The sequence below is a fragment of the Rhagoletis zephyria genome, unplaced genomic scaffold (assembly GCF_001687245.7).
Source record: "Rhagoletis zephyria isolate East Lansing unplaced genomic scaffold, Rhagoletis_zephyria_1.1 Rzeph_scaffold_00040, whole genome shotgun sequence".
Taxonomy (NCBI): domain Eukaryota; kingdom Metazoa; phylum Arthropoda; class Insecta; order Diptera; family Tephritidae; genus Rhagoletis; species Rhagoletis zephyria.
In genome coordinates, this window is record NW_016157124.1 from 514,831 (window position 1) to 529,639 (window position 14,809).

At 37.6% G+C, this 14,809-nt stretch overlaps 1 protein-coding gene across 1 annotated transcript; it reads right to left on the reverse strand.

Annotated features, from left to right (window-relative positions):
* Positions 1-313: 313 nt before the first annotated feature.
* Positions 314-10,010, reverse strand: LOC108366397 (coiled-coil domain-containing protein 65). The gene is made up of 7 exons (XM_017620800.1): positions 9,876-10,010; positions 9,546-9,798; positions 9,172-9,395; positions 3,217-3,609; positions 2,941-3,138; positions 1,396-1,835; positions 314-506 (listed from the first exon to the last, which is right to left on the reverse strand). Exons 1-7 carry the CDS (start codon positions 10,008-10,010, stop codon positions 314-316), a joined length of 1,836 nt encoding a protein of 611 aa, XP_017476289.1.
* Positions 10,011-14,809: the final 4,799 nt, after the last annotated feature.

Consider the following 14,809-nt stretch of genomic DNA (forward strand, 5'->3'; position numbering starts at 1 on the left):
CCTTACAGTATGCCTGCTGCGCTTTCCTTTCACTGGAATGAATAGTATAACCTTCACTTTCCCTCAGGACTCAACTTCGTCGACCAAGCGAACAAACTCCTTCGCCGTTCGTTCAGTAATTTATTACACTTTCCAGTAATTTATTACTCTTTGAATAATCTATAAATGTCGCCTTTATAATGGACTAAGTTTCTATCAGCGGAAATTAATATTACCCTACTTAGTGCCGTTTTCTCAGCTAGGCTTTAAAATCTGTCTGTCCTTCAAACACATTACAGTTCAAAACCTATTATCGACAAATCGTGACCGAAGGTTACGGACCACCCAATGTAATACTATGTATCCACCACTGTGGGTTACGTGGCAGCAGTTGACGCATAACATCATCGTAAATGTGCTGACACCGTGCTCCGCGGATGGCGGCTGGCTGTGATAACATCCATAACTGTGGGGTGGGTGCAACGCTACTCATGGACGGTGGCGCTTGGTGACATTTGAAATAATTTCTAAAAAAATATTCGCCATTTTTTGTTTCGCGTTTTACAAAGCTGCCGCCAGTATCATCGTTGTTTGTGTTTTTGTAGTTTTGTTGCGTTGGAGATTTTTGACAAATGGTTTTCAACGTTTGACATGAATATATAATGAATAGTGCCTACCAGTAGGGTGAGTGGCGACTGTTGAATACATAGTATGTACATAGAGATGACATTGTTATTATTGTTCACTTTCAGGGCTTCCAGCTGTCTGTCGTCGCTATCAGTTGGCATTACTGTTATACATGCATGCATATTTTGCTGAAATTGATTTGTTGGCTGTAATTTTTGTTTTATAATTTTCAATGACACAGCGTGTGAGCGACATTTTAACAGCAACAGAATAAAGCTGTCAAAGAATATGCCTGCCAGACGTGCCAGAGGAGCCTACAGATAAACAGCTGCATGCGCGATTGGCGCGACCTCAGCACCCGCAGCTCCACTGCTATTTCCTGTATACAAAATTTAATTTTCGATTCTAAATCACAACAATAAATTTCGCAGCGCAACCTAACACATAAAAACAAATAGAGCCGCAAACGTTCGCCTCCCCCCCTCTACCACCCAATCACGCGCGCATTTCTCGTATTCAAGTTAATTTTTGCAATTTCAATAAATCATCGTCGCCAAATTTATGACAGCTCACATTCAGCTGAATATCAATGAACGGATATAAAAGGATAACAACGTTCCGATTGAATATTATTTTTAATTATCCGCTGTCGTGCGACAATTTATGTCACTTTAAACTTACACATAAATTTTATAACTTAAATGCTATGAAATTAATTATCCATTTTTGTCGACATAATTAATGGCATACCAGCTAGAAACAACTTTTTGAACGCCGAAAAAAGCTTACATCCGCACGAATGACTCAATTTTCGCCAGTTTCGGCTTGCCGCGCAGCAGACGGGCCGTCCGCACGGTGCTGGTGAAATTTGCCTCAATGCACGCAGTGATGGGGCGTCTAAAGCTGTTGCTGCTGTTGAAACTTCCCGACGAGCGGCGTGCCTCGGTAGCGCTGCGACATTTCGTTTGTCGCTGGTCGTCGTGTTTCACTAATTGCTGCACACGATCCACACGCATGCTGCTCGGTCGCTTGGCTAGATAGTCGTTGACGTGCAGATTGGAACCATTGCTGATATTCAAGTTGATTAGATGCTCCTGGAGCTGTGCTTTGAGTAGAGCATTTTCGTTTTCAAGCGATTTCTTCTGTCGCTTCATGCAGACGACATCAACGCGTGCATTGTTGACACGACGCCAGAAATTTTCCATCAACACCCAATTGTCGAAAGTGTTCTGTGTTTGATGAAGAGAGGATTAATGAGTTAAAATATATACATATGTGGACATACAAAGAGTCAGTCTGCTGGAGGGCACTGCAGCACGGTCATAGTGGCATTTTTGACAAACTTATCAAAAAATCAGAGAAACAATCAGATTAAGCATACATATGTATATCTCCTACGAAATACTTCAAGAAAAACTTTCAGGTGAAGTTTCCTTCTGGAGTAGTGGCATCTATACTGACGGGTCCAAAAAGGACTGCGGTGTGGGTGCGGTGGTGTTATCCGAAACGTTGAATGTATCTCTCTCGTTGCGACTATCGAACTTTCTGGCTTCTTCCAAGGTGAAGTGCTGCGAATCACCGGTAAAAAAGTGGATAACAGTCGGAGATTGCAAATGTACGTTAAGCTCGATGGCCAAGTTAATAGTTAATAGAGATGTCTCCCCCTCATCTGGGTTCCCGGCCATAGGACCATATATGAAAATGAGGGGGCTGACGAGTTAGCTAAGGCTGGATCATCTCTTGTTGAATCCGAAGCAGAGACACTGAACTGTCCACTCGGACTCATCAAAAGTGAACTGCATTTGCAATTCTTACCTATGGTTGATTCGCGTTGGAACAACCTCCAAACCTTCAAAACTGCAAGGAACATATGGCCGCATTATGACAAGCCAAAGACAGAAGAACTTTTCAAGAGGTTGAGGAATGACGCAGTCTAATTAACAGCCACGATAACAGGACATTGGCCCATAGGCGAACATGCGTTTAAAATGGGCCTTCCATACAACCAACGGTGCCGTAGCTATTTTTACAAGTGCCCAGCTCACCTTTTTGATCGGCCATCGGAATCGACATCTACCGCCTGCGAAACTTCGTTCTTGGAAAGCAGCATTTTTCCTTAAAGGTCAACCGTTCACCGTTCGTAGTGGTTACACAAATGACTAATGCCTATGGTCTAATTGCGGCCTTATTTTTCTTACAACACCCTTGACCTAATGATAATGGCTCTTAAAAATAAGCGAGTACGAGTCAAATCGTTAGCCTTATATCTAACAAAAGCTAACGATTTCACTATACGTATGTAAAGTACAGAGAGTACTTAATGCCTTTACTCACCTCATCCAAATGTTTAGACGGTTGTTCTAAATCCTTCGCTGCTTCCACTTCTTCAGAGCTTTGTGCCTCCTCAAACATCGGCTTGCTAAGCGGCGGCAAGCCTAAAGGTAGCAGTTGCTCTCGTTCGGTTTCATGTTTGCGACAAATGAATGCCAATTGGAGTAAGGTTTCGCCCTCAGCAGCGATGCTTTTTAGATGCTGCAATCATGTTAAGTGAGTTTTAATATTGACGGCTACGCGCAAGCATTTAAGTTGTACGAGTATGTACCTACTTACCTTTAGTGTATTGTAGCTCACAACACTCATTAGCTTAAAACGCTCTTCGTCGGCCTTTTGTTCGGTTTCGAAATCAGCTTTAGACTTCTCTAAACGATGCTGTAGATCATCTCTAATCTTGATGAAGTATATAGTTTTCACTTCATTTCCATCCACTGTATCGGCATAGACTAATTTCAGATGGGCTAACTGATCGCTGGCTCGTTCAATTTCATAACAATGATCGCGTATAAGATTCGTGCTCTCCTCATCACGCTCCTTCAGATCTATGTACTCGGTGTAGAAGCTCTCTGTGTGTTGCATATAACCGGAGAGCACATCTTGATATTCCTGCCACAGACGCTCGAGTTTCGTCTCACCTTTTTGGGTGATATTCTCGATGTAGAGTTGCATCTATGGTGGAAGATTGAGATTGAATGAGATTAATATAGTAAAATATATATTTTTTTGTTTGTGTCCCTATTTTTATACCTAATATAAAAAAAAAAAATTCATTCGCAATTACAAATTGTTCATCGCTGTCACATCAGCGATCGCATGCAGTTTTGATTGACAATCACAAAATATGAATGCATGCATACTTTACATAAGGCGTATAAAATACTATAAATAGCCAAAAATCGGTTGCAAAGTATCAAGCGAGGTGATCATGTCGAGGCAATCGCTGGCGTGCGCATCTGGTCGTGTCTGCGTTTCAGTGTTACTCCTAATCTCCACCAGCTACTCGTTGAAGTGCCGCACAGACGATGGTCCCTCTGAGTCTGAGTTAAAACGTATTACGCGCAGTTGTATGCGCAAGATCGGCGAAAAAATGTATCTCAACAATGGAGGATCAACGGGTTTCTACAACAATAACAACAACAACAACAACAAGCACTATGGACCCTTGCATCAATCGAATTTCGGTACGCAGTACAAAAGTAATTCGCGTTACGACTATAATTATGATTACGATGATGACGATAATTATAATGGCAATAACAATAATAATTACAACAACAACAACTACAATAACAATGGGAATTATGATCGCGATCGTGGCAATCGGAATCGTGAACGCCAACAAAACAATCAAAATAATCGCGCAGACAACAACAACAATAGATCTGCATCATCGTCTTCCTCATCCACAGGCAACAATAATGGCGGCCGCTATGAGAATGGTAATAGTAATGGCAATAGCCATGCTAATGGTGGCGGAGGCGGCGGAAATGGTGGCGGCAATGGCAACTCTAACAATGGTGGTCGCAATTCTGGCAGCAGTGGTGGTGGTGGTGGTGGTGGTGGTGGCGGCAACAGTCAAAGAGGTCAATCGCAGAATAATTTCAATAAAAACAACAACAACAACAATAACCAAGGTTCCAACAACGACACCGCAGATGCTGCCTGTGTGGTGCATTGTTTCTTCGAAGAAATGAACATGGTAGCTATTCCTAGTTATGCTGGCGTTCAGCGTCAGCACCGAACTAACATTACCTTTTAACACTTTTAGCTTAATTCGGACGACTATCCGGATCGTTATAAGGTACAATATGGCCTGACACGTGAGTTGCGCGATCGCGAGCTACGCAATTTTTATACAGACACCATACAGGACTGCTTTCATTATCTGGAATCACAGCGTCGACGTGACAAGTGTCACTACTCGCGTGATCTCGTACACTGCATGAGTGAATATGCGAAGGTGAATTGTGATGATTGGCAGGAATTCAGCGTGGTTTTCAATTGAAGTATTTACTTACATACATACATACATACATATTTATGTACTTGCATTTTGTATGCATGTACGAGGTAAGACACCACAAAAGTTTTTATGCACCGCAAAGCTATAAAAAGAATTTAGCATTTCAAAATCTAACTGTATTTTTATTAAACCAAAAATGATCAGGGCTTCAGCAGCCTTGTTTTTCTTCAAGCAGGGTTCGTCTTCTCCACAGCTTTCAGTGCTGTTACCATTCAGTAGGATGGAGAAGTGTTCCCTCCATAATTTAAGTACGTTCTGGACATCAGTCACTAGGTCGCCATTGTTGTTCTTACAAGAGTTCGCCCTGGTCTTAAAACCTTCCGTAAATCGCCTAACTCTCTGGCAAAATTTTCGGGCGTTTTTCCTGTCGGCCAGCATTTCAAGCTCTCCGTACTCACGCACATTAGGTCAAATGATTACTTTTTCTGTGCGAAATTAATAGCAGCTAAAATATTGCATTATTTTAATGTAAAAAGATGGCAAACGTTAAAACAAGTGTAAAGGCAGTAAATCAAATGTTAAACAAACTTGGCTTTCATAAAACAGACTTTTCTGCTTTTTTGTATGTTCAAATGATGAGTATATGTGTTTAGGTAGTACTCAAAAACATTGTCCAATTAGCTTGGTTTTGACACAAGTTATTTTCTTACCATACTCAACCCCCTCCCCTTTAAAATGAGCTACATAATAAAATAAGTATGGTCACATGTACATAAATGGTTTCTTCTAGCGATTAGTTATGGCATTATCGAAATTCCTAAATTAAAAAAAGAAAAATATTTACTACATGTCTCGCACATATATCTTGAGGAGAGATTCTTAAAGCAGTTAGTCTTCATAAAACACTTCGTTTTCACTTGAGGTTTCAGTATTTCCAAATTCTCCACCGATATTATTTATATTCAGAATACAAATGCACATTTACCAAAAATTGCTGGTAACTTCCTGAAAAGAATACNCTTGAGGTTTCAGTATTTCCAAATTCTCCACCGATATTATTTATATTCAGAATACAAATGCACATTTACCAAAAATTGCTGGTTACTTCCTGAAAAGAATACCAATGTTTATGAAACTAATTTTTTAAAAGAATGTTCAAAGCTCTATTCACTTTGAGTAAAAAAAAATCGAGATTTCAGTCCGTAAGTTCTCTCAAGGTTTTGCCTTTTTGCGAAGGCGCTAGTGTATTTGTAACATAGCCTCGGCTACGCTACAGGAGATGAAATGTAATCCAAATTGAGGCTGCTATTTTTGTTTGCTATCACATACTTCCATTTTTACTATTTATCACCATTAAAATGGATTATTTATCACCAAAAAATGTTGGAGATATTTTTGGAGATAGCTAAAAATTCGAAAATAGGTTAGCTATCCTATTTTAGCACTTTAGCGATAGCGAAAGTTAGAATCCGGCTGATGGTCGACACAGTTGGCTTTTCGATTTCGAAAAGAACCTCATCAGCAAGAAACGCTATGTTTTTAGATCTAAATATTTTAGCATCCTTTCCAAATTGTTTCCCATAATTTTCATATTTATTTGATAAATAATTGTAAAAAATACGCGTTTTTTTTCTAAGAGTTTCATGGAACTTTCGCAAATATCAGCAGCGCCAAATTTTTTTTCAACATGGTTGACAACCGAAAAAGGCTTTTCTTTTTCCAATCAGCCAAACTTTAAACAACTTGCCTTTTGTGATAGCATGATAGCCCAGAAAAAAACCGTTTTTCTTGAAAACGGCTAAAAACGGCAAGTTAAGTAAAACAAATTCAACTCATTACATCTTATTTTATGCATTTCCGATTCCATTTTGTTTGCCGAAAGTTAACAAAATTGTAAAAGCTTACATAAAATCATAAATGGAAATAAATCAGAAAATTTTTGAGGTTATGCAAATAAGTCAGTTTATTTGCAAACAAATGATAAAAAGTAACTTTTTTAAATTGGGACATAGGTTCTCACTTAGATATAGTTTTGTTTCCCATTTAAAATTATCCTTTATTTATTCGAACTTTGCAAAAACAATGCACTTGAAATTTACAAAATAAACCGGTTGCGCAAACAACGTATCAGTAACGTTTTGAAAGTGTAAATTTGGTTTATTGCTGTATAACGGTGTTTTTTATTTTACAAAAACTAAGTGAAGTTTCTGTTATTTTGGAGTATTCCCTACAGAATGGCAACAAAAAATAATGTAAAACTGCCTTTACGAAATCGGACTTTCGCACAGCCAAATGTATCATTTGACCTAATGTGCAACGGCATGCTTTCTAGATAGCCCTTTTTTCAACTATCTGTTTTCCTATTCATATACCTATCATTTTAGGTTAAATCCTTTCTGGCCTTGGAGTGCTTAATGAAACTCATCGTCCTTGTTGAACACACAAATTTTCAATTGCTGTGGTTGCCGAGCCACAAAGCGAATTAAACGAAGCAAGAGATATCTTAACCAGAGAGGCTACTCCCACAGTGCTAAGCCATTGCTCGGACTTCTTTTAATTTTTAGACTTTATTATTTTAAAAAGAAAAAAATTATATATTTCAATTTCATTTAATTTTTAGAAACTCATTTTATGTATTTTTTTCTTTGATTAATTTTTCTTCTTTCTTAATTTTTAGGTGTTATTATTTAAAAAAAAAAATATTTTTTTTATATTTTTTTTAACTTATTATTTATTTAAGTCAATCTGTTTTAATTTACTTAAATTTTCTTTTCATTTTTAGATTTAATTTTTAAAAAAAGATAAATATGTTTTAGTTTCCTTATTTTATTTATTTTTTGTTTTTTAATACAATTTGATTTTGGTTTGTTAATTCCTTTTTCCTTTAATTTTTAGATTATATTGTTTTAAAAAGTAAAATTCTTTTATTTAATTTTTAAGCACTATTTTCTTTTTTTATTTAATTGTCTTATTTTCTGATTCAGTTTTTAGATTTTATTGGTTTTCAATGAAAAAAAAAAAAAATTAAATAGTCAGAAAGATGTGATTGTGAAGAGTTTTAGATGATGATAAGCAGCGGCTCGAAAGCTCTATCATAAAATAAGGCAGCAATCAAATGAGTTTTGGAGCAATGATGTTTCTTGCCGAGACGATGCACAATGTGATATTTCAACAATCTATGTAGAGAAAATTATTTATGGATATTTTTGGGGTATATTTAGGATGCTGTTTTGCGATATACTATCCGTTTTCTCACATTAGTCATTGTTTGCGAATTTTTGCGAATTTTATAAAAATTTTCGGTTGCTGAAATTCGGAAAGCTATTTTTTCCATCACCATGTAAAATATTTTTTATGAAAACGATTATGGAGGTTATGACCTCGCAGAAATAGGAAACCCAAAGTGCTGTATACTTTTGTTTACGCCTACTGCGTAAACGTTTTTTTTTAAGAACAAGTGTTGTAGTTTCTTTTTTTACAGTCATTTTTAGACAATCTAGGTGATCAAAATAATAAATAATTTAATATAATAATAATAATAATAGTTTGGCGCTTACACATATGTTAGTGTTTGGCCGAGCTTCTCCTCCGACTTGTGGCGTGCGCCTTGATGTTGTCACACAAAGCGGAGGGACCTACAGTTTTACGCCGACTCCGAACGGCGATTGTATTTTTTTATGAGAAGCTGTTTTTCATGGCAGAAATACACTCGGAGGTTTGCCATTGCCTGCCGAGGGACGACCGCTGTTAAGAAAAGCGTTTTCTATTTTTTTGGGATGTTGCTTTGACCAGGGCTTGAACCCAGGTGCTGATGTGTGAAAGCGCGCACTGCTTACCACTACACCACAGCGGTCGATATAATTTAATATATGTATGTACATATTTCTGTAAAAAATACCTGATATTTAAGGCATAAAGATTAATTTTAAAATATTCTAATTTAGGTGAGAATCTACTCATATTTTGACAGTTCAGATCAGCCAAGGCCAACGCTGGCAGATTTCTGCCAGCGTATATTTCAGCTTCAAATACTACACACTAAACGAATAGGAACTTTCACTGTAATACCATACTTGCAAGCTTAAGTTTTCCTGAGAGACGGAAGTAGAGTCGAAATAGTATAATGGGCCTCATGCATAAAAAGTGAGCTTAAGCTCCGACTCGTTTTTCAGTACAAATTCTTGAGCTTGAGCTCACCCTTTCAGTGCAAAAATTGAGTCTGAGCTTAAGCTCACTTTTTATGCATAAGGCCCAATGTATTATCGTACCTCACTCTTAAGATCATCCAAGTTCTGCAGATGCCTTTCTTCACGTTCAGCGGCTCGCTTATCGCCTTCATCTTCCAGCTGATACTTAACACACTCGAGTTCTTCCAAGGCACACTGTCTTTTTTCTTGAAAATCAATGTAGTCTCTCTCGTACTCATTTAATTGAGTTATTTTATTTTGCTCATAGTTGTCTTTCAAGAATTGCATACGCTGTTGTTGGAGACCTAAAATGCAAAAAAAGTGAGTGAGTAACAGTTTCAATTTCCTTTATACTACAATTCTTCAATTCTCTGTGATTTTTCTTAGGAGTCACATTGGTACACCATTTTTTCCTACATGCATTCCTATATACATATCTCTTAACTTTGTCCTACCAATCATTTTATTAACAATTTCCATATGCGATTGCTGCAGCGTCGAATACATATCCTCTGCTATATCGATATCGTTGAGCAATCGTTTAATAATACGGTCTTTGCGATCGAGTCGTTCTTGAAAGAATTTCTGCAATTCTTCAATTTCCTTGCGCAATTCCTGTACTTTCACTTGTCGCAAAATCGAACGCCATTCCTGATTGATTTTGGCCATATTCAGGCGACAAAAAGCCTCTTCACGTTTAAGTTTATTCTGTTCAGCAAATGAATATTTGAAGAAAAATAAAAATGAATTTCAATTGAATATATGTATGTATGTATCTAGAGTACCTTCATGAAGAGGGATATCAGTTGCACCTTGCGGCGCCGCGCCTCCTCCTCGATATCAGCGCGCATTTGCATATAACGCGCTCGCTCCTCCTCCGACATTTTGGCCAATTTGTTGGCTTTGCTCTTTTTGCCCATTTTTTTTTTAACTATTTTCCACTTATTTCTTACTATTTTATTCACACTATGTATTAGTTTAAAATTTTTAGAATGTGTTAATGTCTATTGATCTGTTGTCTGCAAGTGTAAATGTTACTGCTCGTCCACTAACTATTCTTAGAGCGGCAATTGTTTATTACGGCAAAATAAAAATAGGCTAAATTGCTATGGATTTGCACTCTATTGCTATAGTAATGCCAGCCAATCGAGGGTTTTCATGGAAGCAAGGTATGGGTTGTTGTTATTATTACAGTTTCCTTACGTTGCCACCGACATTGTCCATAGCTAATGTGAAACGAGTAATGTGTTTCACTTCGACATTTTAATGAAATAAAAAAGTAGTAATTGCGATTACTTTCAATGCACTCACTGGCTGCCATGGAAAATAGCTTCTCTTAAAAATGGTAGGCGCAAAACTGTGGGCCCTCCCCTTTGTGTGACAATATCAAGGCGCACGCCACAAATTAGAGGAGAAGCTCGGCCAAATACTAACACATTGTATATGCGCCAATATATTGTAATAATTCTTAAGTTTTTTATTGTATCTACACAGACAATTCTATTCGGGTGCGTAGCTTTCCTCAGGCACAGAACTCAGAAGTAATAGGAGTTATTAAAGAAGAAACACTACCTTTATAACAGATCTTGCAAGAGAAGCACCAGTTTGTCGCTATCAGAAGTCGTCTTCGACAGTCGCTGTTAGTCACGCAGCGATAAAAGCAAAAAACGTTTAACACATTTCGTCCGAAAATAGCAAAGAAGCAGAGAAACAGCGGAGAAGCTAGCCGTGAGTAGTTGCCATCACTTGCCACTAAGGGACAAGCGCCAAGGAACTGACAAAAATCCTCATGCCCATACAATTTGTATGAAGCATCCCACAATAGAGCGCCGAGCAAATGGAATTTAAATTTTTAACAGCGCGTTACGTGTTGAAGTTACATGCAGAAGAAGGAAAGAAAGAGTAAGGATAAACAAGTGAAAGAGGAAACGCGAATAAAAACGAGAGGAAATGAGGAAACGTCAAAAATTACGCCGCATTGATTTGGGGATAGCGCGCGCTGACACTCCTTGATAATGGAAAACGCTACGCTTAGCGCTCCAATTTAGGGACGGCAGTAGGGGACTGAATACTTATTCGATGAAATAATGGATGGAATGGGAAACCGAACATATAGGTACCATACAAAAACCACTCTTAAAATCTATAGATGAAGAAACCAAGCAATGGTAGCGACGAATGCATGGACTACATGAAGCCAGGAGCCAATAAAGCTTGGTAGAGTCTTTACTGCTTATGCTTTGCGCTACCAAGCGCGAATGAAACCTCTGAGACCGAGTTTATTCAAAAAAGTGCAGGAAGTCTCCAAAGTGGAACACCAAGCGACCCTCAAGTTTGCCAAAAATCGTAAGAATCCTAATGACTACTTCTATAAATCGATACAAATCTGGTAAGGATAGGGGCCAATTCCTAACTAAAACTTCCACGAAAAGTAAAACTTAGCATTTGACTTGTGTTTTACCTCTAACCTCAGACTATGTTACAAAGTGCCCTAAATATTCAGCATACGTTTATTCGGAAAAACATATTTATGTAGTATTTATGCGCATTCATACATACACTTACACCTAGATGTGTACATACATTTGAATGTGTACTGCGCATTAGTGTTCGCCACAAATCAAATCAACTAAATTGCCTTAGATTATGGCAGCATCAAGGACTTTTATCCAGTCAGACAAGTAGTCGCCTGTGGGTATGCAATGTATTTTCGAAAAACATAAAAGGGCAATGCGGTTAGCATCCATGTACATATGTATGTGTGTCAGAGTGCGTGAATGCCCCCCATATGCGGCGCATCATTTCCAACATAAAAAATTAGATTTTACTACGACATAACAGTAAGACAATAAGCAGAAGAAGAAGAATCGTGGCGCAATGATGGTAAAGCAAGAAAAGAAGCTAAATAAAGGAAATAGGCGTTGGTAAGGGCGTGAATTGAAAATGGCTTCAAAAATGGCGCTAAGGAAGACCTAAATTGAAAAAAAAAGAAAAACAGATTTTAGTAGTGGTGATTTACCCGCACTTATGATTGCTGTCACCCATATGCACGCAAGATAGCAGCACTTACTTGTCAATCGTATTCAGGCGCCCTTCTGCGGATCCTTCGCCTGATATTTTCTGTTGTTACATTTCAGAGAGGCAAAGCACAAAAAAAAAATCGCATTCAATTTACTTCAACATGGCAATGAGAGCAATAAAAAAAAAAACAGCTGCAGAAACAACAACAATTTTTTTGAAACATAGCCAAGTCAGCAGACGCTCTTGTGAGGCACAAACAAGCTGCCACCGAACTCTAGTCAGGACACGCACACGCACGTGCATACACACACACGCCCGCTCATTGCTCATTTCGTAGGGGCGATGTACACGCAAAGTGTTGCATTGAAAAATGACAACAATCTTGACAGCCAAGTATTTCACAGTCACAACAACAGCTGCAGTAGCAGCAGCAGCATCAGTCAAAGCGGCTACATCGAGAACCAGCCAGCCAACCAGTCAGTCAGTCAGTCAGCTAGTCAGCCGGAGGCAATTTCAAGTCTGCTACCTCGAATTCCAATCTTTCCTTTCGTCTTTATGCTCAAAGTCGCACTGTGTCGTTACTGCTTGCATGCTGGTGACGGGCCACACATCTATCAGCGTCTGCTGCAGCGTCAACCGACATTTTTCACTTCGTAGCTGACGAGTAAGGCTTTTGGGGGAGAGAGAAAAATGGGCGTGCTTGCCAGGAGGGAAAATTCAAAACAAAGCACCTAAAGCGCCAGGAACTCAAGAAATGAGTAGAAATTTGTAATACTCTGCGAGTCGTTGCGTGTAGGAGGTGTGAGTGCGTGAATTAGATTTTCGCATTTTTTGCTGGTACTTTAGCACAACTACAGCTGTGTGCAAAATAATATATCAAGTCGTGTAGGTTTTTTAATTTATTATGTTTCTAAATCACTCTTCAATTGAAATACTAGTATAACCTTTGATGAAAATTAAAAAAAAAAAAAAACAAACTACCATCAAAATTTCAAACTTTTTTCTTAGAATCTCTAGAAAAATTTCTGCTCCGCAGTTTTGTTGCCCATTCATTATAATTCAAAAGCAGTAGTCTTCACGCGACGCCGCAGCCGACGTTAGCCAGGAAAGCAATTAACTTTGTCTTAACAGCACTGACAAAATTCAAAATTATTTAAGGAAATTATTACTTATATTGAGGAAATTATTACTTATATAGAGTAAATTATGCCCTATTTTTGAATTAAGGAAAAACTTCTCAAATTGAGTAAATTTTTCGTAATGTTAAGGAAAAAACAGTAACTCTAAAACAAGGATACTGCTTCCTTGTTTTAAGGAAATATTTTTTTCTGAATGTTGGATACCCATTTTACGACTTTAAGTTTTTGTACGGGTGGCAACCCTCTTAAAGAATATTTTGGAATTAAATAGGTTTTGAACCCCTTTGAAATGTTTTATTTAACTTAAAAAGTAGTCGATTTTAAGTTTTTAAACAGGTGGCAACCTTCTTAAAAATATTTTCGAAATAAATCGTTTTGGAACCCCTTTCGTTATGCATCTATGTATGTATTGTAATATTTTTTTTAACTTATTAACTTAATGATTGTAACTTTTGACAACTCTCGTTTGAAAATATCCTACATACAAGTATTAATCCAGGTTATAACCTATCTGTGCGGCAGCTTTTATAGCAATACGCAAGGATGTTTTAGCTTGGAAGAGCAACAAACTTACTCATTCACTCACTCTCTCACATACATTTATCTCAATCCGTTGATTAACTAAAGTCTAACTACATACATTTGTATGTACGCACGCCATTATTTTAATGTGCATATGCATGCATATTCAAATTTGAGCTTTACAAATTCCGAATTCTCTATGTATGTAAAATGTACATACGTACATACTAGTTACGATAAATTTCAGTTTTAAGCACAAGTAAGCTCTTTTGTGTTATAGTTATAGTTGCTTTATGGCAGCAAAAGCCACTCATCGAAACTTTTTAGTATTATACCACTCACGCGTACTATGCTGACATCGAAATAGGGAAAAGAAAAAAAACTATAGTATATAGCTTAGAAGCATTTTCATATTCCCTAATCGAAGGACACACTTACAATGAATGAAATGCTTTGAGTTTCAAAGAAAATTTATGTGCGATGATGTGTCATTTGCGAGTGTTAAGTGCGCTGCGATAATATATGGAGGATGGTAAAGTTTTCAGAAATTATGTGAAAATCTTTTGACAATGCAGTGGGGAGCGATCGAACAGCGCTTAGGACATTACCGAAGGCAAAAAAGGATAACGACGCTACCCAGTGCGAGCATGTCTTAGGATGTGGAATATTTTCTGTAGTTTTTTTGCTTGCTTATATATTTTGATAGTCCCGGCAGGAAAATTTTACTAAATTGGATATGGAAAGTTACGATTATGAAATTAAAAATATACTCGTACAAGATTTGCGCTTTTAGTGTTGTTTCATTATTAGCTATGCATTCATATGTATAGGCACAAGACTTTAGGATGCCTGGGCTTGTTGGCTCACTATTAGCTACAAATGTTAAATAAAAAAATATTTTCATAGACAACTCGAAGCAAAAAAAAAAACATAAAATTGCAGACACTTTTTAACTGAAAATAGCGTGTTTACCCATTATCACTACCAGCGCTGAAGTTTAAGCCGCTGTTAGCTTATCGACCATTAAAATAAGTTTG

What these genes read in the sequence shown, in the direction of transcription:
- LOC108366397 (XM_017620800.1), bottom strand. Translation starts at nt 10,010, where the DNA reads ATGGGCAAAAAGAGCAAAGCCAACAAATTGGCCAAAATGTCGGAGGAG. An exon ending in TGGATGATCTTAAGAGTGAG is followed by an intron (nt 3,610 to 9,171) that starts GTACGATAATAC and finishes CTTCCACCATAG; the next exon opens with ATGCAACTCTACATCGAGAA. An exon ending in TGAGCTACAATACACTAAAG is followed by an intron (nt 3,139 to 3,216) that starts GTAAGTAGGTAC and finishes ACATGATTGCAG; the next exon opens with CATCTAAAAAGCATCGCTGC.